The sequence below is a fragment of the Triturus cristatus genome, chromosome 5_2 (genome assembly GCF_964204655.1).
Source record: "Triturus cristatus chromosome 5_2, aTriCri1.1, whole genome shotgun sequence".
Taxonomy (NCBI): Eukaryota; Metazoa; Chordata; class Amphibia; order Caudata; family Salamandridae; genus Triturus; species Triturus cristatus.
In genome coordinates, this window is record NC_140588.1 from 984,045,685 (window position 1) to 984,073,441 (window position 27,757).

At 46.5% G+C, this 27,757-nt stretch overlaps 1 protein-coding gene across 2 annotated transcripts in view; it reads left to right on the forward strand.

Annotated features, from left to right (window-relative positions):
• ATRX (ATRX chromatin remodeler) overlaps positions 1 to 27,757 on the forward strand; it is a 1,501,634-nt gene that overhangs the window by 496,187 nt on the left and 977,690 nt on the right. For both annotated transcript variants that reach the window (XM_085608236.1, XM_085608237.1), the window contains exon 11: positions 19,001 to 19,125. In XM_085608236.1, the coding sequence (XP_085464362.1) occupies positions 19,001 to 19,125 (125 nt within the window). The remainder of the gene's footprint in view (positions 1 to 19,000; positions 19,126 to 27,757) is intronic.

Here is a 27,757-nt window from a genome sequence, read left to right on the forward strand (position 1 = left end):
GTTTATATTAAGCATCAATCACTACAAATCCTTCATCTACAGCAAGATAAAAGAGGGCAGGAGTTTGGCAAGTTTCTTTGCTGACCTTGAGTTAGTAGTGAGCATATGTGGTTCAAAACCTGAAAAGTTTGTAGTTTTTAGAGATATTCTGGGTGGCATTTCTGTAATTTGAGAACTTTTAAAATGTGCTGTTTTCTGGTGTGGCGATTAAAAAACGTTTTTCAATGAGGTCACACATTGTTGGGAATGTAGGATTTTTGGTATACCTTTTATAGAAAAATACTTTTTTCCAGAGTAGAGATCTGCAAAGTGGAAATAACCGTGTGGATTTTGATCATTAATGTAAATGAAAAGTTAGTGATTTTCATGAAACCCTTTTGAGTATTATGCTCCTCATTAATCTTTGACTTGTAGCAACAATATTACAACAAAAACTACAATATTCTGAACCCCCCAGCTAACCGTTAGTTCAACAGGTTAAATGCAGACTAAACAACACGTCATGAGGCTCTCAGCTCTGAGAATCTTAGTGGCACTCCCTTTTTCCATCTTTGTGATGATATTGAACTAGAAATGCAACCAATTGCAACAAACCTTGAACTTACAACCTTCAAAATGGCCATTTCAGATCGGCTTTTGAAACAAAATGTGGTTTGTCTCAATTGCAAACCAAAGATAAATGCTTCTGTAACCTGGGGGATAATCCTCTTCTCTGTACCCTTATTAGAACGATGACTTTCTTACATTTAGGGAAAACAAAGGATTATTCTTTTTAAAGTGTTCCACCAATAAAGACCTGTAATGTATTTGTCTAAAATAAACTTTTCCATGTGCTTCTCTTACTAATCTGTGACTGACATGCGTTCTTCCGTGGCTCCTTCGTAAAAGGATTTAGAATTCTCATCTTGCAGTGTATGCTATAGCTCTTAATGTATTTACTTGCTACTTCACCAGTATGATCCACCTTCTGAATGTAAGAGACGAAACCATAGCAAAAGCCTCCTCCTGCTAGCTTACCTGGGTAATATTTGGGACTCCTCCATTCTTTTGTTTTCACTTAGATCAATGTACCGCTTGCTCGTCGACAAGACCAGCCTAGATAACTATTAGGGTTTTTTTCATTTTATTTATCCAGGTAATAATGGATGAAAATCCTTCAGGTTATTATCTACTGTCCTCTTGCACAAAATTGGGTATAATGTCACCTTAATTGGTAATTATTGATGCAAGAGCTCTGCCTCATACATCAGCTAGACTATCTCGTCACTGCATTCCTAAAACTATCAGTAGCTCCTAGTAACCAAGAGTTCTGTTAAAGGGAGTAAGCAGTCTTCAAAAAGACCTTGACAGGGGCGGCTCCTCCGTTAGAGCGGAGGAGTGTCCCCCCACTTAAAAATCCCCCCAAGATGAAAAATAAAATGGTAATTAATTACCATTTTATTTTTTATCCCCTGTCCCGAACCGAGCGTCGGGGCGAGGCTGCTGCTGAGTGACAGCAGCATGTCACTCAGTGGTGAGGAGGGTGGGCTGGCTATGCACTGTTTAAAGTGTGCATGCCTTTTTGGCTAGCCGTCTTGCGACTGCCAGACACACAAGCGCAATTTATACCTCTCAGTGCCAGGATTGGGCAAGGGAGTTCAAGCATCTGGTTGCAGTGACGGAGCGGTCCGTAGCGAGGACGTATAGTCAGGTACGATTTTTTTTTTAATATTTACCCTGTGTGGTATGCCCCTGCCCCCCCACCCTCCCACAACCCCCATCCCAGTATGTCAGCCGCCACTGGACCTTGGGAGTGTTTATCCCCTGAAATGCTCCAGGCTGACAGTTGTAACAGTTACATCCTCTTCATGGGAAGGAGCTGTTAATTCTACACACACAAAGCGCATAACTTGTCGTGTAGTAACTATAAATCTATGTAGGATCTGCGCGATTAGACAATATAAACTAAGGGATTAGTGTCTATACTGATTCCAGGCACCCCCAACGGATATGTTAGTCTGTAGACCAGCTATCTCACTGTGCCACTATAAGCCCCACAACCTTACCAAGGAGCAAATTGTTTCTGACAACTATCAAATATAACAAGCCTGACCCCTCAGGGATCGTGGATACAGTACAGTGCTTTTCGCTCAGTCACTCGTGCTCAATTGGTCTCAGAGAAAGATGCAGAATAAACGGTGGGGACGTTTTTAATAAGCATTTATTGAACCAGCATCATTCTAGTAGAAAATGCGTGTGCTGCAACAACCATTAGACAGAAACAGACATATACGGCTATTAGCACCAACAGAGTAAATTAAAGGTAGAATTCTACCATGGTGGCAAAACACTGAATATATGTAGGCTTATAGATACATGGCAGTAATCGGGAGTACTCCAACGATGCAAACCCTAATTAGATGTACTTAAGTGTACCTACATGTATGTAGGTGTATAGCCAATAATCCCTCTAGGAAAGAGCCAACCCCATTACCTGATGGGAGAGAATGAAGGACCCCGTCTTGGTTTGCGAGTTGGCCACCCCGCGAGGACTGCATGGATGCTTCTCTAGTTTTCCCAGGGAAGATGTGATGCTTGTATACCTGAAGGTACCCCCTTGGGGTTCTACCTAGATGTGTCATGGTACCGTCGGCCAAGGATGACCATACATGTACTTTTGTACAGAGTTATTATGCAGAAGATGGTAATCCTGCTGTGATACTAAAAATCCTCTTGCATAATAAATGAGGCTAGTTTACGAAGAAAACCACACTACATTTATTCGGCACCTAACTAGGCAAAAGGTCAGTACCAGAGCCGTTATGAGCCGTTAGAGCAAGGTAAGACAAATGTAGGTAAAAGGTTGTGCAACTACCTTGGCCCTATTGTGGTACATTGGGGCTTATAACAAACTGACCTTTGTCAGCAGCAAAGGGACCAGGATTGATTCCTAGACTTATAGAATTGTTTCAGTATTGGTCAAGTCGCATGTTGATTTAATTAGTGTTTAGTTTTTGTTTCCTGGATAGCGTAATATGTTTTTGATATAAACATCATGCGATTAGGGTAAAGGAATGTAGATTAGCATACCCCTTGAAATTTGTTCTGGCATAGAATTAAGAATGGTGTCAGCCTGATAAATTTTCTGCTTACTCAACTAAAGCTGAAGAACTACTGGCAATAACACACAGGAACTACCCACTGGGCAAACAGGTGGAGGACACTCTTACGGCTGAAAGCTTACTGAGGAAACAAGTTGGAGGATGGAGCTTGACCACACTGCCTCCTCCCTCCAAAGACATAGTGTCAGTAAACCCACAGGGACTATGGGTAGCGGCCTTAAATGCCCGCTCCCTACAGAAGCGCAATCTAGAGGTCTTCTAACTTCTCCAGGAAGGCTCCTTGTATATCCTGGGGGTCACAGAAACCTGACTAGAGGACACAACAGCCCTGGACATAGTAGCTGCCCTGCCACTGGAATATGATGCCCTATGGCATAATAGGAGGGGTAGGACAAGAGAAGGGGGTGTAGCTATAACTCTACAATAGACTGTTAACGGTAGAGACGCTAGTGGCAGAGAGCATCGAGGGCGCTGAAATCCGAGGCATAAAGCTCTGCTCCCACGCTGTCCACCTAGTTTTACTGGTGGTGTTTCGCCCGCCTCTGCAGACACAAGAACAGAAATCCCCTGCCAGCCCGTAGAATTGTAATAAGTTCCAGTCCTTCTTCCTCCACCAAGTCAGTGACATTCTAATGGACATACATAACACACCCGTCGACCAGTGCCTCTTGGTTGTTGACCCTACACCTCATGCCCACGGCAGGCCCCTCACCACCTTTCCAAGGCTGGACCATTACTCGCTGAGCCTTCTGATGGGCTGTGTCAAGTCTGGTTCTCCAGCAGACCCCTGTCCACCAAGGGTGTTTCGAACGGCTCTACCCGGGGTAGAGTGAGGTCCTCAATCTGCTTAATCGGTCACTGGAAACAGGTTATGTACCGGTTATCTTTAAGGAAGCCAGGGTTACTCCCCTGCTGAAAAAAACAGGGTTGGATGTAGCCAACCTGAAGAATTACAGACCTATCTCCCAGCTCCTTTATGGAAATAATATTAGAACAGCATGTTTTGAAAACCCTATCACACTTCATCGAGAAACAGCTGCTCCAGGTGTGACAGGTGTGATGATGCAGATGCTGCTCCAGGTGTGACAGGCAGGCTTCAGGGCTCACCACAGCACAGAGCTGGTAGTGCTGGCAGTGATTGATGAACTCAGACTTACAGGCGACATCAGGAAGCCATGCGCCCTGGTCCTACTAGACCTATCCGCGGCATTCGATACGGTCAATTATGACCAACTATTGTAGCTTTGTTTAGAACTGGTCATCCATGGGCTGGCACCTCAACGGATTTCGTCCTTCCTGTCAGGCCACTCCCTGTCAGGCCACTCCCAAAGGATCCAGTTGGCTTATCGGGTGTCCAACATCTTGCATTAACGTGAGGAGTCCCCCAGGGGTCAGCGCTGTCCCCCCTTCTCTTCAACCACTATTTCCAGCCACTGGTAGCTGCTCTGGTCCGCATGGAGTGCCAAGTATTCAATTACGCTGATGACACGCAAATAATCATCCAGATCGACAACTCCTCCCTGGCTCACTCATGCATGCAAAATTTACTCCGGTACATGGTCAACTGGATGACACCCAACTCACTTAAAATTAATCCAGACAAAACCGAGATACTGGCCATTACCACTGGAAACAACCCATTGAGCGACCTTTTTTGGCCATGAGAGTTGGATACCACCCCTCACGCCAGTCCCGTGTTGGCATAAAAATAGATGCCAAGCTCTCCATGTCGAATCAGGTGTCCACCGTGGTGGGGACGTGTAGGCTTACTGAGACAGCTGAGGAGACTTGCCCCCATCCTTTCATTTACTGCACTACGGATGGCCGTGTCGGCAATGATCGTGTCACGGATGGACTATGGTAATGCACTGTACATTGGCCTTCCTGAGAAGTTGCTAACCAAGCTCCGAGTTGCCATGAACGACGTAGCTAGACTAATCTTCAGGCTCCCAAGACGGACACATGCCACCCCCCTACTGCAGCAGCTGCACTGGCTCTCTATCAAACAGAGCCAGGTTTAAAGGTCTTTGTATAGCCCACAAAGCCATCCGTGGCTAGGCCCCAGTTTACATTAAGGAGTGCATCAAAAACTGTGTGTCAGGACGTACCCTTCGATTGTCTGAAGTACGCCTATTGGACTGCCAGCGCTTTTTCTGTAGTGATCCTGCAACTGTGGAATGGGCTGCCGGAAAGCCTTCATAGGGAACCTACCCTCCTCCCATTTAGGAAAAAACTTAAGACGCTGCTTTTTACTGAAGCCTGGGGCACAACCTATGCCAAGTTCCTTGCATGTACATGCTGATCATGGTGAGGTTTAATCTCTCATAGTGCTAAGAGACCTGTCGGTGAACATGCGCTCTCGAAGTCCCACTTAACAATAACGATATGTTTCCTGCAAAAGATGCTTATGGGTTGATGCAGATGACCCACACCTTTGCTTCTGTTGCTGGACTGTAGTCTGATTACAGTAAATCAGACAGTTGGGCTGTAAGCATGATGTTTGAAATGGTAAGGGAGAGCCACACCTTTGTAAGACAGTGAGGTCAGCAGGTAGACAAGTATACTTGTCCTTTTCAAATATGTAGTCTAAATAGAGCTAGAATCAGCCCTCCATTTTTAGGTCTTGTCTAGGCAGCACGCATGCACTGATCTAGGAGAGGGCCTTTTGCAATCAGTCTTGACTTTTCAAGCACTCGTGCTTGTGCTGGCATCCACCTTGCAGGAGCGAGCAGCGGCGCGTGTGCTAATTGAAAATGGCCTGTGCGCCGCTGCTCGCTCTCGTGGATGCCAGCACAAGCACGAGTGCTTGAAAAGAGCTGTTTTCATTTGCCTGCTTTTTTATTCTTTCTTTTCTCCACTGCTTGTTTATCTCCTTGCTGTTCCCACCCATGCGTAGCCGCGGGACACTCGCTTCCCGCCGGTGTAGGCTGACACAATTAGCACGTACTTGCTACTGCAGGCTGATAGCATTGTAAATCTGCAACACAGTTGCTGCTGCAGCCCCAGCAGTGTAGGAACATTATTCCTAAGACTGGTGTGGGAACCATTTCCCATGTGCGCCTGGCTGTCCCGAAATCCCTTGTTTATGCTCAGAGAAAAGTAAGAAAGAATATAATTTAGGGCTTCGTACTGTACTTGTACGCCACAACTAAAACAAGTGCTAAAAGGCTTAGTTTGAACTGCTAGTTACCAATAGCAAGCCTTTAACTCACTAAGCCATGTCCGAGATGTCACTTTAAACCTGGAACCTCCAATAGGTCCATCGCGAGCAACCAGTAGCTCGTAGACTCTCGTGAAGTAGCTCCCCTGCTTTGTAAGGTTAGTTTACAATATGTAACTGCGGGCCCCAAAATGATGACAAGCCTACTGCTTGAAAGATGCCTTAAATAAACAAATGTCTCACATCATATCACACCGCCTGAAGAAATATATGTATCCATGAGAGTTTTATTTCCTTAGTCAATGGCAGGAATATATTTGGTACAGCTATTCAATTACATTTAATTCTTAGTTTCTTTCACTTTCTTTTTCAGTTTGTTTTTCTTTTTCAATATTTACTATTCTGTTTGTTGTTCTTTTCTTCACTCTTTCTACTCCCTGCCTTCATTTTTTTCTTTTTTACCCCTTCATTTTTTCTTTCCCACTTTTTCCGTTCTATTTTTAATTTTCACTTTCTATTTCTCTCTCATTTGAACTTATTCTTCTTGTTTTCCTTTGGTTTCTTTCTTTCCTTCTATCTTCCTCTTTATTTGCTTCCATCGCACCTCACCTTGATTCCTTATTTCCTTTATTTTCGTAGGTCATTCTTTCTCTCCCCCTTCGCCTCCCTTCGATGCCCCGGAGAAATTCTACTTTTCCAACACAGTGTGTGAGACAGTAAATGCTCCCAGGAGCTTTTTGAATTAGTGCAACATTCACCAACCCTCAGGGCAGCAACACATCGATGACCTGCACTCCTCACGTCCGCCCAGCCACCGGCCGCAGAACCAACCTGCACGCTGTCGCGGACGTGGATTTCGCCGAGGCGGTACTGGAGGTCAACGTGCCGGTCAGTCCACATCCACCCCGGCAGCATCCGCCTCAAAGCCCTCCTAGTCTGAGCTTTCAGGCCCATTCAACGCCAGTGGGCAGCAGAGTTCGCCATCACCTGCTCCACTGGCGCTCCATCACGTCGGACAGGTGGGTGCTGCAAATCGTCCGAAGGGGCTACTCCCTCCCCTTCGAGACCGCCCCTCCAGCCATGCCACCACTGAACCACCCTATGTCGGGGGATCATTTGCATCTTCTACGAGAGGAAGTTTCGGCCCTCTTGGCCAAAGAGGCCGTCGAGCGCGTTCCTGGTCCAGAAGTAGGTCGTGGTTGCTATTCCCACTACTTTCTGGTTCCCAAGAAGGGCAAAGGGGGCCTACGCCCGATCTTGGACCTCAGGAGCCTCAACGCCTTCCTCCTGAAGGACCGGTTCAAGATGCTCACTTTAACTCAGGTTCTGGCTGCCCTAGACCCTGGAGACTGGATGGTAGCGTTGGACTTGCAGGACACTGTGCCACTATAAGCCCCACAACCTTACCAAGGAGCAAATTGTTTCTGACAACTATCAAATATAACAAGCCTGACCCCTCAGGGATCGTGGATACAGTACAGTGCTTTTCGCTCAGTCACTCGTGCTCAATTGGTCTCAGAGAAAGATGCAGAATAAACGGTGGGGACGTTTTTAATAAGCATTTATTGAACCAGCATCATTCTAGTAGAAAATACGTGTGCTGCAACAACCATTAGACAGAAACAGACATATACGGCTATTAGCACCAACAGAGTAAATTAAAGGTAGAATTCTACCATGGTGGCAAAACACTGAATATATGTAGGCTTATAGATACATGGCAGTAATCGGGAGTACTCCAACGATGCAAACCCTAATTAGATGTACTTAAGTGTACCTACATGTATGTAGGTGTATAGCCAATAATCCCTCTAGGAAAGAGCCAACCCCATTACCTGATGGGAGAGAATGAAGGACCCCGTCTTGGTTTGCGAGTTGGCCACCCCGCGAGGACTGCATGGATGCTTCTCTAGTTTTCCCAGGGAAGATGTGATGCTTGTATACCTGAAGGTACCCCCTTGGGGTTCTACCTAGATGTGTCATGGTACCGTCGGCCAAGGATGACCATACATGTACTTTTGTACAGAGTTATTATGCAGAAGATGGTAATCCTGCTGTGATACTAAAAATCCTCTTGCATAATAAATGAGGCTAGTTTACGAAGAAAACCACACTACATTTATTCGGCACCTAACTAGGCAAAAGGTCAGTACCAGAGCCGTTATGAGCCGTTAGAGCAAGGTAAGACAAATGTAGGTAAAAGGTTGTGCAACTACCTTGGCCCTATTGTGGTACATTGGGGCTTATAACAAACTGACCTTTGTCAGCAGCAAAGGGACCAGGATTGATTCCTAGACTTATAGAATTGTTTCAGTATTGGTCAAGTCGCATGTTGATTTAATTAGTGTTTAGTTTTTGTTTCCTGGATAGCGTAATATGTTTTTGATATAAACATCATGCGATTAGGGTAAAGGAATGTAGATTAGCATACCCCTTGAAATTTGTTCTGGCATAGAATTAAGAATGGTGTCAGCCTGATAAATTTTCTGCTTACTCAACTAAAGCTGAAGAACTACTGGCAATAACACACAGGAACTACCCACTGGGCAAACAGGTGGAGGACACTCTTACGGCTGAAAGCTTACTGAGGAAACAAGTTGGAGGATGGAGCTTGACCACACTGCCTCCTCCCTCCAAAGACATAGTGTCAGTAAACCCACAGGGACTATGGGTAGCGGCCTTAAATGCCCGCTCCCTACAGAAGCGCAATCTAGAGGTCTTCTAACTTCTCCAGGAAGGCTCCTTGTATATCCTGGGGGTCACAGAAACCTGACTAGAGGACACAACAGCCCTGGACATAGTAGCTGCCCTGCCACTGGAATATGATGCCCTATGGCATAATAGGAGGGGTAGGACAAGAGAAGGGGGTGTAGCTATAACTCTACAATAGACTGTTAACGGTAGAGACGCTAGTGGCAGAGAGCATCGAGGGCGCTGAAATCCGAGGCATAAAGCTCTGCTCCCACGCTGTCCACCTAGTTTTACTGGTGGTGTTTCGCCCGCCTCTGCAGACACAAGAACAGAAATCCCCTGCCAGCCCGTAGAATTGTAATAAGTTCCAGTCCTTCTTCCTCCACCAAGTCAGTGACATTCTAATGGACATACATAACACACCCGTCGACCAGTGCCTCTTGGTTGTTGACCCTACACCTCATGCCCACGGCAGGCCCCTCACCACCTTTCCAAGGCTGGACCATTACTCGCTGAGCCTTCTGATGGGCTGTGTCAAGTCTGGTTCTCCAGCAGACCCCTGTCCACCAAGGGTGTTTCGAACGGCTCTACCCGGGGTAGAGTGAGGTCCTCAATCTGCTTAATCGGTCACTGGAAACAGGTTATGTACCGGTTATCTTTAAGGAAGCCAGGGTTACTCCCCTGCTGAAAAAAACAGGGTTGGATGTAGCCAACCTGAAGAATTACAGACCTATCTCCCAGCTCCTTTATGGAAATAATATTAGAACAGCATGTTTTGAAAACCCTATCACACTTCATCGAGAAACAGCTGCTCCAGGTGTGACAGGTGTGATGATGCAGATGCTGCTCCAGGTGTGACAGGCAGGCTTCAGGGCTCACCACAGCACAGAGCTGGTAGTGCTGGCAGTGATTGATGAACTCAGACTTACAGGCGACATCAGGAAGCCATGCGCCCTGGTCCTACTAGACCTATCCGCGGCATTCGATACGGTCAATTATGACCAACTATTGTAGCTTTGTTTAGAACTGGTCATCCATGGGCTGGCACCTCAACGGATTTCGTCCTTCCTGTCAGGCCACTCCCTGTCAGGCCACTCCCAAAGGATCCAGTTGGCTTATCGGGTGTCCAACATCTTGCATTAACGTGAGGAGTCCCCCAGGGGTCAGCGCTGTCCCCCCTTCTCTTCAACCACTATTTCCAGCCACTGGTAGCTGCTCTGGTCCGCATGGAGTGCCAAGTATTCAATTACGCTGATGACACGCAAATAATCATCCAGATCGACAACTCCTCCCTGGCTCACTCATGCATGCAAAATTTACTCCGGTACATGGTCAACTGGATGACACCCAACTCACTTAAAATTAATCCAGACAAAACCGAGATACTGGCCATTACCACTGGAAACAACCCATTGAGCGACCTTTTTTGGCCATGAGAGTTGGATACCACCCCTCACGCCAGTCCCGTGTTGGCATAAAAATAGATGCCAAGCTCTCCATGTCGAATCAGGTGTCCACCGTGGTGGGGACGTGTAGGCTTACTGAGACAGCTGAGGAGACTTGCCCCCATCCTTTCATTTACTGCACTACGGATGGCCGTGTCGGCAATGATCGTGTCACGGATGGACTATGGTAATGCACTGTACATTGGCCTTCCTGAGAAGTTGCTAACCAAGCTCCGAGTTGCCATGAACGACGTAGCTAGACTAATCTTCAGGCTCCCAAGACGGACACATGCCACCCCCCTACTGCAGCAGCTGCACTGGCTCTCTATCAAACAGAGCCAGGTTTAAAGGTCTTTGTATAGCCCACAAAGCCATCCGTGGCTAGGCCCCAGTTTACATTAAGGAGTGCATCAAAAACTGTGTGTCAGGACGTACCCTTCGATTGTCTGAAGTACGCCTATTGGACTGCCAGCGCTTTTTCTGTAGTGATCCTGCAACTGTGGAATGGGCTGCCGGAAAGCCTTCATAGGGAACCTACCCTCCTCCCATTTAGGAAAAAACTTAAGACGCTGCTTTTTACTGAAGCCTGGGGCACAACCTATGCCAAGTTCCTTGCATGTACATGCTGATCATGGTGAGGTTTAATCTCTCATAGTGCTAAGAGACCTGTCGGTGAACATGCGCTCTCGAAGTCCCACTTAACAATAACGATATGTTTCCTGCAAAAGATGCTTATGGGTTGATGCAGATGACCCACACCTTTGCTTCTGTTGCTGGACTGTAGTCTGATTACAGTAAATCAGACAGTTGGGCTGTAAGCATGATGTTTGAAATGGTAAGGGAGAGCCACACCTTTGTAAGACAGTGAGGTCAGCAGGTAGACAAGTATACTTGTCCTTTTCAAATATGTAGTCTAAATAGAGCTAGAATCAGCCCTCCATTTTTAGGTCTTGTCTAGGCAGCACGCATGCACTGATCTAGGAGAGGGCCTTTTGCAATCAGTCTTGACTTTTCAAGCACTCGTGCTTGTGCTGGCATCCACCTTGCAGGAGCGAGCAGCGGCGCGTGTGCTAATTGAAAATGGCCTGTGCGCCGCTGCTCGCTCTCGTGGATGCCAGCACAAGCACGAGTGCTTGAAAAGAGCTGTTTTCATTTGCCTGCTTTTTTATTCTTTCTTTTCTCCACTGCTTGTTTATCTCCTTGCTGTTCCCACCCATGCGTAGCCGCGGGACACTCGCTTCCCGCCGGTGTAGGCTGACACAATTAGCACGTACTTGCTACTGCAGGCTGATAGCATTGTAAATCTGCAACACAGTTGCTGCTGCAGCCCCAGCAGTGTAGGAACATTATTCCTAAGACTGGTGTGGGAACCATTTCCCATGTGCGCCTGGCTGTCCCGAAATCCCTTGTTTATGCTCAGAGAAAAGTAAGAAAGAATATAATTTAGGGCTTCGTACTGTACTTGTACGCCACAACTAAAACAAGTGCTAAAAGGCTTAGTTTGAACTGCTAGTTACCAATAGCAAGCCTTTAACTCACTAAGCCATGTCCGAGATGTCACTTTAAACCTGGAACCTCCAATAGGTCCATCGCGAGCAACCAGTAGCTCGTAGACTCTCGTGAAGTAGCTCCCCTGCTTTGTAAGGTTAGTTTACAATATGTAACTGCGGGCCCCAAAATGATGACAAGCCTACTGCTTGAAAGATGCCTTAAATAAACAAATGTCTCACATCATATCACACCGCCTGAAGAAATATATGTATCCATGAGAGTTTTATTTCCTTAGTCAATGGCAGGAATATATTTGGTACAGCTATTCAATTACATTTAATTCTTAGTTTCTTTCACTTTCTTTTTCAGTTTGTTTTTCTTTTTCAATATTTACTATTCTGTTTGTTGTTCTTTTCTTCACTCTTTCTACTCCCTGCCTTCATTTTTTTCTTTTTTACCCCTTCATTTTTTCTTTCCCACTTTTTCCGTTCTATTTTTAATTTTCACTTTCTATTTCTCTCTCATTTGAACTTATTCTTCTTGTTTTCCTTTGGTTTCTTTCTTTCCTTCTATCTTCCTCTTTATTTGCTTCCATCGCACCTCACCTTGATTCCTTATTTCCTTTATTTTCGTAGGTCATTCTTTCTCTCCCCCTTCGCCTCCCTTCGATGCCCCGGAGAAATTCTACTTTTCCAACACAGTGTGTGAGACAGTAAATGCTCCCAGGAGCTTTTTGAATTAGTGCAACATTCACCAACCCTCAGGGCAGCAACACATCGATGACCTGCACTCCTCACGTCCGCCCAGCCACCGGCCGCAGAACCAACCTGCACGCTGTCGCGGACGTGGATTTCGCCGAGGCGGTACTGGAGGTCAACGTGCCGGTCAGTCCACATCCACCCCGGCAGCATCCGCCTCAAAGCCCTCCTAGTCCGAGCTTTCAGGCCCATTCAACGCCAGTGGGCAGCAGAGTTCGCCATCACCTGCTCCACTGGCGCTCCATCACGTCGGACAGGTGGGTGCTGCAAATCGTCCGAAGGGGCTACTCCCTCCCCTTCGAGACCGCCCCTCCAGCCATGCCACCACTGAACCACCCTATGTCGGGGGATCATTTGCATCTTCTACGAGAGGAAGTTTCGGCCCTCTTGGCCAAAGAGGCCGTCGAGCGCGTTCCTGGTCCAGAAGTAGGTCGTGGTTGCTATTCCCACTACTTTCTGGTTCCCAAGAAGGGCAAAGGGGGCCTACGCCCGATCTTGGACCTCAGGAGCCTCAACGCCTTCCTCCTGAAGGACCGGTTCAAGATGCTCACTTTAACTCAGGTTCTGGCTGCCCTAGACCCTGGAGACTGGATGGTAGCGTTGGACTTGCAGGACACTTATTTCCACATCTCCGTCCTGCCGGCCCACCGACGTTACCTGCGGTTCACGGTGGGTCAGGAGCACTTTCAGTTCACCGTGCTCCCCTTCGGCCCCTCGGGTGTTCACGAAAGTGATGGCGGTGGTCGCAGCTCATCTGCGCAGATCAGGGGTTCCAGTCTTCCCCTATCTCGACGACTGGCTGTTGAAGGCGGCCTCGCCCCAGCAAGTAGTCTCCCACCTCCAGACTACGGCTGACCTCCTGCACTCGCTGGGGTTCTCCATCAATGTGCCGAAGTCGCACCTGATTCCCTCCCAGAAGCTTCTTTTCATCGGAGCGGTTCTCGATTCGGCGCAGTTCCGGGTGTATCCGCCGGAACAGCGGGTCCGGGACATTCAGGCCCTGATTTCCATCTTCTGGCATTTGTCCTGGGTTTCGGTCAGGTTGGTGCTGCGGCTTCTGGGGCTGATGGCCTCCTGCATCCTGTTGGTACCTCACGCCAGGTGGCTGATGCGGGCTCTGCAGCGGGACTTGAAGTTTCAGTGGGCCCAGCATCGAGGCAACCTGCCTGACCATGTCCTGATCTCGGAGGGCACTGTGAACCAGCTGCAGTGGTGGCTCACGAATCGCGATCGGGTCAGCGGCAGATCCTTTTCTCTACCCCAACCGGAGCATGTCGTAGTGACGGATGCGTCCCTCCTGGGATGGGGGGGCCATATGGGAGAGGCGGAGATCAGAGGACTCTGGTCTCCGGCGGAGACTCTGCTCCATATCAACCTATTGGAGCTGAGGGCGATCCGACTTGCACTGAAAGCCTTCCTTCCCTCTGTCCGGGGAAGTGTCGTGCAGGTGTTCACGGATAACACCACCGCCATGTGGTATTGCAACAAACAGGGCGGGGTGGGGTCGTGGACCCTTTGTCAGGAGGCTCTGCGCCTCTGGACATGGCTGGAACATCAGGGCATCACCCTGGTGGTTCAACATCTGGCGGGCTCTCTGAACGCCAGGGCAGACGAACTCAGCCGCCGGTGCATGATGGATCACGAATGGCGTCTGAACTCGGACGTGGCGCAAGGTTTCTTTCCGCAGTGGGGAGAGCCTTGGTTAGATCTATTCGCCACCGAAGAGAACGCGCAATGTCAGCAGTTCTGCGTGTTGGAATTTCCAAGGCGGCACTCGCTCGGAGACGCTTTTCGTCGCAAGTGGAGTTGCGGTCTGTTGTACGCCTTTCCGCCTATACCACTTCTGCCCAGAGTGCTGAAGAAGATCAGGCGCGACCGGGCCCAAGTCATCTTGGTGGCTCCGGATTGGGCACGAAGGTACTGGTATCGCCGGCTACTCAGTATGTCCATCGATCCCCCGATACGACGGCCTCTTCAGGAGGACCTTCTGTCGCAGAAGCAGGGGACGGTCCTCCACCCGAACCTGTCCAGCCTCCACCTCCATGCGTGGAGATTGAGTGGCGACAGTTGATGCCATTTGACTTGCCTCCTGAAGTCTGTGATGTCATTCTGGCAGCCAGGCGTCCCTCCACAAAGACTGTATACGCCTGCCGGTGGAACAAATTTGTGGCATGGTGCACAGCAAAGGCTGTGGATCCCCTTTCTGCCCCTCTTTCTGAGGTTCTCCTCTTTCTTCTTTCTTTGGCCCTGCAGGGCTCTGCTCTGGGCACCTTGAAAGGGTATCTTGCTGCCATCTCTGCTTTCTTAAGGCTTCCTGATCAGCCTTCTCCTTTCAAGTCCCCTGTTGTCTCCCGTTTTCTCAAGGGCATTACTCATATGTTCCCTCCTGTTCCATTCGTAATGCCTCAGTGGGACTTGAACCTTGTTCTTACTTTTCTGATGTGCGCTCCCTTTGAGCCCCTTCACAACTGTCCACTTCGTCTACTGACTCTGAAAACTGCCTTCCTGGTGGCTATCACCTCCGCTAGGCGGGTGAGTGAGCTCCAGGCTCTGTCAGCTAAGCCTCCCTTCCTTTTGGTTCATCCTTATAAGGTTGTCCTCCGGACCCGTCCTTCTTTCCTTCCTAAAGTCGTGACTCCCTTTCACATCGGGCAATCTGTCACGCTGCCCACCTTCTTTCCGCCTCCTTCAAAAGATGAAGAGAGGCTCCACCGCCTGGACCCAAAACGTGCGCTGTCATTTTATTTGGCCCGCACAAGCCAGTTCCGGGTGGACGACCAACTTTTTGTTGGATATGTAGGTGCGAAGAAGGGTAAAGCTTGCACAAGCGGGCCATCTTGCGGTGGGTCGCGTTGTGCAGGACATCTGTCAGGCGGCGACGTGGGCTTCACTGCACATGTTCTCCAGGCACTATTGCTTGGACAGCCAAGTCCGGAGAGATGGCCACTTTGGCCGTTCTGTTCTGGTGGACTTTCTGGTGTGATCTTGGTTCGCAGACCCACCACCGGGATTGGTATTGCTGGGGTATCTATTCTAAGGTGAGGAATCTAACTAACATGTTTCTTTCAGATGAACAAGTTACTTACCTTCGTTAACGATTTATCTGTAAGTTTAGTTAGTTAGATTCCTCACCGACCCACCCAGCCTCCCCGTTCTGCGAACCGACATCTAGGGTTAAGGTTCTCCTTTTCAGGGCCCTAGATTTTTTGGCACCAGTGTTGGTCTCTTGCATTGCTCAGCGTCCCTGGCGCGGAAAGCTATGTATAAGAACTGACGTCAGCGCGCGAGGGCGGCGTCTAAGTACTCCGACGTCATTCCGGCGCACCACGCCAACGACGGACTCAGAGCCGCAGACGACGCCTAGCGACACGCAAGGGGTATTGCTACAAAAATCTTTCCGGATCCAGTCTGACGCCTGGGGATATTCTAAGGTGAGGAATCTAACTAACTAATGTTTCTTACAGATACATCGTTACCGAAGGTAAGTAACTTGTTCTTATTCCCTCAATCACACACTCCTGCCCTCCCCCCTGGCTCCCCATGACAAAAGGATACATTCATTTCTGTTTTTTATGATTCCCGACTCGCCCAAGTGACAATTACCATATTTCTTTCTCCAAAAGGCTATAGCGAGAAAGCTCCTTTACTTTCAAGACCGTATTATAAAACCAAAGTTTTTAAGGTGTGCCCACAAATATAGCACGTGATGCACAGAGTGACCGTGCTCCAATGCCCTCCCTTTACTCACAGATACGTCACGTGGACCCCAGCAATCACCTGGTCCCTTGCACACCACCTTTTAGTGCCTCGGTGCATTACGCATGGACGTGATTAGCCTCCATCTTGACCCTGGTACATGCATTAGCATGCGTACTCTCAGCTAAAGGTGGCGCGTGGTACCGGCTTCTTCTCAAATCCACCCAAGTCTCCAAGCTACCTTGTTCCCTGCATGTCCTCTGCGGGGTTACTATTGCCAGCCCCCTTGGAATTCCTGTCAGTTATCACTGCACAGTCTCTCGCTTTGTTGCGCCCACCCAGCTTGCCTGTTTCCCAGCATGCTCTTTAATGACCGGTGTGCACGTCTTTGGCTTTACTCTGATGCCACCTTTTTCCCCACTACTTTTGATCTTGCACAGTCCTCATCTTTTACCAAGTAGTGGTGTTCCTGGTTACTTACGTGGTCTCCAGTTTAGTATCGTTCCACCTATTTAACTTCCTGCTCTTTGCATGCACTCCCGGGCAGTAGAGTGGGAAGGAGTGGGTGGGAGGTTTTTGGCTGTGCCCCGTCCATCTGGTGAACCTGTTTCACTGCATGTTATTTACTGATGGGCCTGTTTTGGTTTTAAGATTTTCCCTACCCCCACTCCCCTCACTCCCTGACTAGTACCAAGGCCAATGGAATTATGGTGCAGGAGAGGGCCACATTATGCAGCAGAGTTCAGTAAATTATGCAGCAAGAAAATGCAAATCATGTGGCATAACACATTTTTAAATCGCATTTCATTATTTTGTACTTTTTCTCTTCTTAAACCTGTCTGGGCATTAGGTGCACCTCAGTGCCAGTAAAATACCCAAATTTAGCAATAAGCAATATAAAGATGACCAGTCAACTTTTGCAAAAGGCCTTCCCCTGTGCGGCAACTGTACTGCTGCGTTTTTAGTAACTTTTGATATTAGATTTATATGTTTACCCCTCTGTCCACATGGCCTTTCACTCTCTAACTGACTTTCTCACTCTGTCTCACTGACTTACTAACTGACTCTGACTCTCACACTGACTGACTGACTGACTCTCTCTAGCTCTCTCTCACTCTCTCACTGACTCACTGTCTGACTCGCTCTCAAGGACTCTCTCTCTCCTGACTAACTCTCTCTCTCATGGACGGACTCTCTCACAGACTCTCTCTCTCTCTCTCTCTCTCTCACAGACTCTCTCTCACAGACTCTCTCTCACAGACTCTCTCTCACAGACTCTCTCTCACAGACTCTCTCTCACAGACTCTCTCTCACAGACTCTCTCTCACAGACTCTCTCTCACAGACTCTCTCTCACAGACTCTCTCTCACAGACTCTCTCTCACAGACTCTCTCTCACAGACTCTCTCTCACAGACTCTCTCTCACCGACTCTCTCTCACCGACTCTCTCTCACCGACTCTCTCTCACCGACTCTCTCTCACCGACTCTCTCTCTCTCACCGACTCTCTCTCTCTCACCGACTCTCTCTCTCTCACCGACTCTCTCTCTCTCACCGACTCTCTCTCTCTCACCGACTCTCTCTCTCTCACCGACTCTCTCTCTCTCACCGACTCTCTCTCTCTCACCGACTCTCTCTCTGACTGACTTTCTCACTCACTTTCTCACTCACTCACTTTCTCACTCACTCACTTTCTCACTCACTCACTTTCTCACTCACTCACTTTCTCACTCACTCACTTTCTCACTCACTCACTTTCTCACTCACTCACTTTCTCACTCACTGACTGACTCTCACTGACTTTTATACAAGTACTCTTTCCCAACCTTCACCCGCCTGTTATTTATGCCCTCCCCCCCCCCCCACCCCCACCCCCCATAACAAAAAATCCATAACAAGCAACCATTGGGACAGGCAGATAGAAATTGCCAGCATTGAAAGCACACAAAAAAATGACGACATTATTTATTGCTAATACTTTTTTAATATGGTCGTTCAGTTGTACATAATGCTTTCTTGGTTGTATATAAGGAAACAAAAATGCTTCTGACACTTCTATATTATAACTTTTCAGCATGCTGCAGACTTCTGCACAGCTTAAAGACATAGGCAAAGTCAATATCTCTGGCTAAACACTTATAAGGTCCCAAAGGCGAGACCTATTGGCTATGCCAATGCTTGTTAAAGCTTTGATAAGGTCTCCCTAAGAGGGCGATCTGGAATTAAGGAATAGCTGTCCTTCTCTCATTCTGGTAAATGCATGACCTTTTTGAGTTTTAGAGTGCTTTGGTGATTATTGGAGTTTAGTAGTTCCGTTTAGAAAAATGAGTGAACACATTTACTGGTCTAGTGGAGTTCTGTGGAAGACTGTTTACGGGGAAAACTGATGAAACCAAATTATTACAATTAGACATTTCTATGACGTTTGTAATATGTAGCATTGTCTCTGCTTTGTCAATATAAAATTTGTTAATAGGCACGTGCTGTAAATATTCTCCAATGTTTTGAAAATTCATCAATAAGCCTGAGCAAGAAACAAAAACAGATTTGCTCTCATTTTTAGAAAGTTTGGATTTGTTTGTTAAACTTGTATAATAGTGGTTGACCATGATGTTAAGTTACAAAATGTAATTGTTTCTTGTGTTTTCTTACCTCAAAGAATTGCCAAGAAAATGTTGTTGGAAGAAATCAAAGCCAATCTGTCCTCAGATGATGATGAAGATTCTTCAGATGAAGAATCAAATGATGGAAAAAAGAAAGCAGGAAAGCAGAAAGCCAAAGACGGTGAGCAGTGATAAACGCTCCAGTGTGTTAAACTAGGGTGATATGCAAAGAAACGTAGAGGTTCTGCAGAACTTAATATTTCATACAAATGAAAAGAGCTGCAGTGAAGTCAGGCAGCCTTCATATATGTGCACATTTTCTACATATGCAACATAATGGCAAATTATCAGTGCGGGGATAGAAAACTAATATTGCTGGAAAGGCATACATGTTTTTGTCTTTGTATGTGTGTTTGCTCGAGCTTCTTCATCTAAAAATGAGCAATTTAGCAAAGGCTTATTTGACTTCTCCAATTTGCTTGGTGTCTTATAAACGTTTCCCTTGAGAGTGTTTCTCCCTATTGATGATTCTTTTTTGCATGCAAGAACTGCCAGTTGTAAATCTTAATAATGGATAGTTAAAGTTAGGGACATTTGTGCATTACAAGTTGCAGAACATGTTTCCGTAACAGTCCTTTAAAAGACTGTGTATCATGTTGTTTGCAAGGCTTCAATGTTCACAATTGTGGAACCACTAGGAGGATACTCATTGAATGCAAACAAGTATGTTAGGTTGACATGACTGCAACTCCCCTCCACTAACTTCAGTATTGGAGTTCATTATGGATCCTTGAAAGCATCCATTATGTTTGCCTTTGTGAGCAATGTAGGAAGCTGGCTCTTTATATAATATACCAAAAAGCGGTATATTGTGTGGAGTGTCGAGGTATCCCCTATGAGTGGACAGGACTTGCTTTAACAATCCCAAGGTGCTCTTTTTATGGGAGTGAGGTCGAGCAGTCTTAGGCTCAGCAAGGAGGAGTTAGACATTTGCTGCATACACACAGTCAATAAATGATAAACACACACACTCAAAAAGAACATCATCACCAATGTAGAAAAATAGCATGCATTTTTATATATATTTTAGACACCAAAACGTAATTATTGGGTAAGTACTTTTTAAAACAGCAGTTTTGAAGAAAACAGGTAAGTACACTTGTATCTCTAATGCGTTAATGTTATTGTATGGGGGAAAACACATATACTGCATACCGATATTCAGCAGCGACCTACAGGACAAATCCTCTGAAGTTAAGATAAGAACGGGGCAAGGTCCAAGGCAGCACCAACAGGTCACCTTGGGAGCCTCTGGGGCATCCGGGTGCAGAGGTGCTTTTTGGCGTTGGGTGCCCCTTTGATTTCAATAAGAAACAGTCCTGGGGCAGAGGCTGCACGTAGGGACTGGGTGCAGGGGGGCAGCCATACTGAACCAACGGGGGGCTAAGGTCTCACGATGCTTGGGCACCTAGGGACACCTTCAGTCCACTTCTCAGGCTGTGTAGTACTCGTGCACGGTGGTGTTTTGAGGCTTTGGGTTTTCACTGTGGGAGACACTCGCCGTATATAGGGCCTGCACAAAGAGGCTACAGGCTTTGACTGGAAGTCCATTCTGGGCAAGCCCAAGCTGGGATTCGACTCTCTGGACCCTCTCTGGATCACGCTGTCACTGTTGGGCCACTTCGACTCGGTCAGAGGGGCATGGATGCACTTTTCCTGTGTTGGTTTTTAGAGATCCGGAGTCCTTGCAGTTTTTAGGCCGAGGACGTCCGGTCTGCCGAAAGGCAGAACCGGACGTCGGAGATTTAATGACTTGGAGAAGAGGGGCTTGAACCCGCCCCTCTTCTCCCCTGTTCTCCATTGGCTGGCCTCTTGAATGCTGGCCAGCCATTGGAGAAGAGGTCAGTCATTCAGATTAGGCCCCGTCCTTTTCGGATCGGGGGGCGTGTTTTTTGCAAGAAGTCTCAAGGAGGAGACAACAGCAAAACACGCCCCCGAATCCGAAAACGACGCTGCCTTTCGCTCTGGAGATATAGGACATGGCAGAAAGATATGCGGCCGCTGACAGGGCTGGACGGGTCGCTGGGAGGCTTTCTACTTCATCAGCAATTTTAAACGTCAGATTTGTGTGTGCCACTCAACCATTAAATTCGATCATTTATGCAGCAAAGAAAATAAAAGTAATTGTCGCTTGCAGATTTTAACTCTCAATGTCTTCAGTCTCTCACATCAACATTTGTGAACGCTCTCTCGGCTCGCGGGTCATCGTTACACAATTCAAGCTGTTTTACCGAGCGCCAGGCACGTTTTACGAAAACCACCCCCTCCCTCACGAACATTTATTTTATAGAACTCTGGTTTCTCTGCCACAATGAACCGTGCTTGGACTATGGTCTCCGCTCTGGCAAACAGTACTTCGACCTCCTTAACTTCCTTTTATGTTGTGGTGCTACAACTCGGCGTCTTGCCTCATTTCCGGTTCTAGTTTTGCGTCGAAATGAATTTTGATGGCAAAATGTGGCATGGAACATTCACCACTCCAACTCGACAGATTAAGAAATATATCCCAAATTATACATAACAGTCGGTAGACGCATGCCTCTACAGTATTCTCTTATATTTTGAAACCAGAATTGGTCAAGTTCGTATCCTTTCAAAGTTTCCTTTTCAAACAATCATTATCAACGCCAAGTCTGGCCCTGGCACGGTAGTGCGATTTTTGTTTAGTATTAATAAAATTTGACACTTCAGACAGCAGTTTCAGCAGAGAGGACAAAGATGGAATGGGCATGGAATCCAAATAGTAATCATGCATATTAGTCTGGGCCACTGGCATTTTGCGATGCTGCGGTGGTGTCTTCCGGTGCCCTGGGCTTGTTTAACACTATCCCGCTTTGTGCTCCTGCGGAGATCCCACATAGGCAAATAACCAAAGATTACGGCCGTGTCAAGCCGTCCTATGTCGACAATCACAGCCATGGCTCGTCTGCCATTTTGCGACGAACCGCATACTTCCACCACAGCCTCCGAGTGCAATGGCCAATCCGTCCGGGTTATTACATGACTCGGGACCAGCACGTCCCCGCACGGATCCAACAAGCTCCGTAGTCCGGGTCCAGAATCGGCAGGCCCAGCCGATAGCTTTACATTCGGCCGTTTGAGGCTGTAGAGTCAGCGTTGAATGCCTGCACCTCGAGGTGACTCGGGTAATTTGCTCTCCAGGTCCCGCAGCAACTTCGGTCCTCTGGGGTTGCTGCTGGTACTTCGCTTGTTGTTTCAGGCCACAAGCACTCGCAAGTTCGTATCCTTTCAAAGTTCCCTTTTCAAACAATCATTATCAACGCCAAGTCTGGCCCTGGCACGGTAGTGCGATTTTTGTTTAGTATTAATAAAATGTGACACTTCAGACAGCAGTTTCAGCAGAGAGGGGGGGGGGGAATAAGCGAAAATTTCGGGGGGGGGGGGCTGAATCTTTAAACAGTAAGCAGAGTGGCGCTGATTTCGGGGGTGGGGGGGGCTGAATCTAGGCAGAGTGGAGCTGCGGGGCTTCTTAGAAGGGGTGAAGCAACAGCGAGGCCTCATTAACATGCAAATGGTCTTTTTAAAGACCTGTGAAGTGCTCGGCGCGGCTTTGTGTCTGCCCGGGAAGCGGTCTCATCCCGGGCTGCCACACACGACGGGGGGGGGGGGGGGGGGGCTGAAGCCCTTTGAGTTCAATGGGTGTTGTGCGCCTGATCACAGGTAAATGCGGGAGAGAACGGGGTTGTTGAGCAGGGCCGGGCTGGCTTGCCCGGGCATCGGGCGTTTCCTGAAGCAAAAGTGCTTCACAGTTAACCTCCCCCATGACCCTCCAGCTGGTCCGACATAATTGCCAGGCCTACTTTGGGGTTCCAGTTCGGCCCTGTTGTTGAGTATCCTACCCAGGGCTTTAAGTGGGATACAAACAAATGGGTGGGGGTGGGGGGCGGTGTTGCGCGGGGTCTATACGACTTGTATTTTGCTGTCTCTTTTATCATTGCATCCAGGCATAATGATACAACAAGTAACATGATACCTACAACAAGTTAGGACTATTGGCTTTGTCAATCGTTGTTAGTTGCATAAGATAACTTAGCAGTAACTGTGGCTTGTATATAATATTGAAAAAGCATCCACTTGAAGCCCTAGTGACACCACGACAATGTTACTGCTCCTGAGTTTCAAAAAGAGACAACAATATAATCCTGCAGTGGCTGAACTCGACAGAATAAGAAATATATCCCAAATTATACATAACAGTCGGTAGACGCATGCCTCTACAGTGTTCTCTTATATTTTGAAACCAGAATTGGTCAAGTTCGTATCCTTTCAAAGTTCCCTTTTCAAACAATCATTATCAACGCCAAGTCTGGCCCTGGCACGGTAGTGCGATTTTTGTTTAGTATTAATAACATTTGACACTTCAGACAGCAGTTTCAGCAGAGAGGACAAAGATGGAATGGGCATGGAATCCACATACTAATCATGCATATTAGTCTGGCCCACTGCAGCGTTTTCCTCATAATTATGGATTTGCCAAACTTCCCAAATAATGCGTTGCATTGTAAATGCTTGTTCAGTGCCTGCGGGGGAGCAGCTCCGCCACTCCACGGGAGATCCTGGTTACTTCTTGAAGTGCTGGCAGTCCTCCCAGGCTTTTTGAGGCAGAGCAGCCGCAGGACGAGTTGTCTTTGGCGCAATTGTCTGGCACAGCTGGCAGGTCAGCAGCATTGGTGTAAGGTCAGTTGCTGCTCCTCAGTTCCTGCTTTTCTTGGCTCTTCAGTTTCCTCCTCCTGAGGTTGGTAGAATCTGCTTTGCTGGTGCCAGATGCTCCCTTAAATACTATATTTTGTGATGTTAAGTGGAGTAAAGGGTGGTGTTCAATAGGCTAATTTCCCTTGGGGTCACTACACTCCCTATATGACCACTTCCTGTGGGAATTGGGCCATAACCCTGTGCCAGAGTTCCTAATTCTGGCATCACCAAGATGGTGGAATTTTCCTAAAGTGGGGCACTTCAGGTAACTCACCTTAAGGGCGTGACTGGTAGTGACCATGCCTCCCTGCATATCTTCTTTCATAGCTGTCCTGGTGCCAAATGGGCCCAGGCCGGGGTGTTGGTATTTAACCTGTCTGTGGAACCCTTAATCACATATCAAATGCGGCCGGCAGAAGCCTTTTAAGTCTCCTGCCTTGAAATGCTGATTACTGCTCCATCCTGCAACACCTCCAACCAGAACAGGCATTGTTTCTGTCCTCACAGAGTGGGCTCTCATCTGCAGGGTGTCAGAAACTTGTCTGTAGTGGCAAGCTGGTGTACACCAGTCTTTTTCAGGGGGCACCTCTAAGTTGCCCTCTGGTTGCATGTATCAATATATCCACCTCTGGAATCAGTGTGGGTTATTAATACAAGATGTTTGATACCAAACACCATAGATTTCAGTGAAGCCATCATGTATCTGGGGAAAGTTTTTTTTACCGGTCTTCAGCACATATACTTGAAATGGCTTTCCTGTTCACTTGTGACATCTAAGAATTGACTTAGACATCACAAGGGCATATCTGCTCATACAGATGTCTACATATGTAGTATAGTGCACACTGCCTTAGGGCTGTAAGACCTGCTGTAGGGGTGGCATACCTATACTATATGCAGTGTCTGTATGCAGTGTCTTTAGGCATGGCACACATGGATGTGTGCCATGTCGTGCATTCGCTTCTATCTGCACCAAGACATGCAGCCTGCAGTGGCAGTCTGCATGAGTTGGGTGAGGGGCACAATGCATGCTGCAGCCCTTAATGACCCCCCTTAAATACCCGTGCCCTGGGTACTCGTGGTACCATTTACTAGGGACTTACAGGGATGCTAAAGGTATAGCCAATTGTGGGGAAACAGTTGTACAGTTTTGGGGAAAGAAATCTGTCTCTGGGGACCTAGATAGCAGGAACCCAGTGCACTTTCTGTCAGAATTGCATCAAATACCAGGCAAAAAGTGGGGTTGATCATATCAAAAAGAGGCACTTTCCTACCAGCAATGGTAATGCTTTGTTGCTTCGAGTTCCACCAGGATCAAAATAGTCTCTTCTCCATTTGGTTGAATTACCCTTGTTTACATAGATGTACTATTTGATGAAGCCACAGCAAATGCCTACTAATGTTTCTCTCTGCTCTCTAAAGGAGCAAAAACATACCTTGTTTTCAGAAGTTTGCACTACCGTCAGAAAAAGAAAATGGTGTGTTTTATTCTTGCTACAATATTCTTCACAATTTGATCATAATAAAAAAAAGTATTTTGCTGTTGATCCCTGTAAAGTATCCAATTACACAGTGGCTCAAATTTGTTTCGTCAGGCTATTGCACAGTTTGTTTCAAAACTGAATGAAAATATAACCCACCTTTCCCAATATCCAGTCACAGTACAACTGATTTGATAGACAACTTTTCCGTAGTATTCAGATGGTTTCTCCTACCATATCTAGCCCAACCTCCCAGATCTCTAATGTGAGGCAGTTTTCCGACCCGCCAGATATGTGCTGAGTGAAACCTGGTGACACAAAATACCCCTTTTCTGCTAAGGTATTTCCCCACTCCTATCAATTAGAGTACTTAAAACAGAATATCAGGGGTGTGAAATGTAATAAAATATTTACTTGTCCGTGGGACAAGCTGCTTCATAATGTGACTTATCCTGAACAACATGCACTTGTCCATTTGGTGCCATGTAGTGGCGGCAACAAATTATGGCAGCAATCTCATTATATAAGAGCTCTAATAGTAGCCTCTCTGATTATGCCTGAGCTCATACCATAGTAGGGTTTGAATACTAGCAATTCCCTTATTTTGCTACTTTCCACAGATCTACATGCTGGTGGTAGTGGTAAGCAATAGTTCTACATGGTTGGAATGCCCTTTTAATTCTGTGCAAACCTGCTAACTTGCATGTTTTATGGGCTTTCATCAGCGTGTCTCCAATATTTTCCCATATAGAGAAAGGATGGAAATTTGCTCCTGACAAAAGCAGAAGTAAAACTTCTTCAAGGGTTGGGGAAGAATGTGGTTGGTGGGAAAGTGAACTTGTTCCTGGTCAGCAGGTTTGCGCATGAGGAAATCTACACATGAGTTGCCAGTGCTAAAATGCAGTTCACAAATATTTTCTAGGAGTATAATTTCCTGACCTACTTATAATAGGGCCCGGCAGCTCCCACAACAATAACGTTTTACAAAACCCATGTCGAAACAAGACACAAATCGACATAAGCAAAAGGCTGACAACCAATGTCATACCTATTGGCTTTGCCAATGCTTGTTTATTTTCGTGTTTCTTATAATTGAGTTGCAGCTGGTTACACTGATTATCCATTATGAATATTTGTTGGCAATACTAGCCTGAATCAACACATTTTGTCAAAAGATGCTTCGAAGAAACGATACCTACAGTTTCACAGTAGTTTAACAAAACTTTTTTTCCTAGTTGCATTTTTTTATGAACATTTCATTTTGAAAGCAATATTGCCTTCAAGATTTTGCATTTATTCGCATTTAATGAGAGACCATCCTGGAAGCATTATACAGTCTTATATTAAACTTTGCAAACATGTGTAAACATGTTTATACTGGAATCAATGTCAGTAATGCAGTCTGAACTTACATTTCCTTAGATGCATATGTATGTATGTGTATGATATTGAATCTTGTGTCTATGATTCCTTAATACTGAAGCTTTTACTGTTAGAGTGCATTATAGGACTGCAGTGAGCTCAGCTTGCATTAATGACGGTGGTTCCAGTGCCCGTTTGCAAATCTTAACAAGCTGAGGCTTTTAATGGATTGTTAAAAGCCTCAAATCGTTAAGATTTGCAATGCCTTCTGATTTCATGCAAATATGTGCTAATCAATGAAAGCACAATTGATGACTGTTTGCTTTTAAAACAAAATGTAGACAAAAATTGTCTAGTACTTCAACAAAATGGTTTGCTAAACTACTGTGCAGCTTTACGTTTTATTTCTCTGAGATATCATTTAATAAAAAACATGTGATGTGTGACAATATTTAAATAATTATGGGAAATTTGAAAATAATCTGGGTGATGAATTGCTAAAGGAAGTCACAAAAGTGCACCCAGAGGTACATGTCCTTACAGTGGCGCCGTTTACAACTTTCAATAATTTACAGTAGTAAGCCTGGTAACACACACTTTTTTGTGACTTCCATTTTCACATGTGTATATTTACAGATCTGAAAATGCACCTGCAGTTCTCTACTATTGGATCTATCATAGATTCACATGCTTGAATCTTTAACTGTTGTCAAAGTGGGAGTTCCAAGGTACCATAGTAAGCAGTATATATCGCTATCATAGGCTATAATGGCAATGAACAATCAGCCTTTCTATGTCCTTTTTTTTTTTCCCACAATGGACTGAACAATAACCAATCAGGTGACAGCACCCTCTAGAACACTACCAAGAGGCTGAGTCCCTCCGATTTTCTACATCAGATCGTGTGAAGGGAGTCTATCTGAGCTCTGCTAAGTTTTTCTTCAACTAAAGTTTGGAATTTATGCTAAGATATCCCTTACTATGCCTGACACATAGAGAAAAGTCTCTTTAGGTTCTGCAGAACCTGCGGAAAGAAAATGCTAAATGTGTCTTTACTGCTTCTACCCGCAGCACAAGGTAAAGGAATGTAAAATATGCTGCACCTTTTCCTCCAAAACCTTAAAGGACCGGGAAGGAAGGCTCATTCTGTGGCTACAGAAGGCTATGAGTCCGAAATCTGCCTTTTCTGAGGAAGAC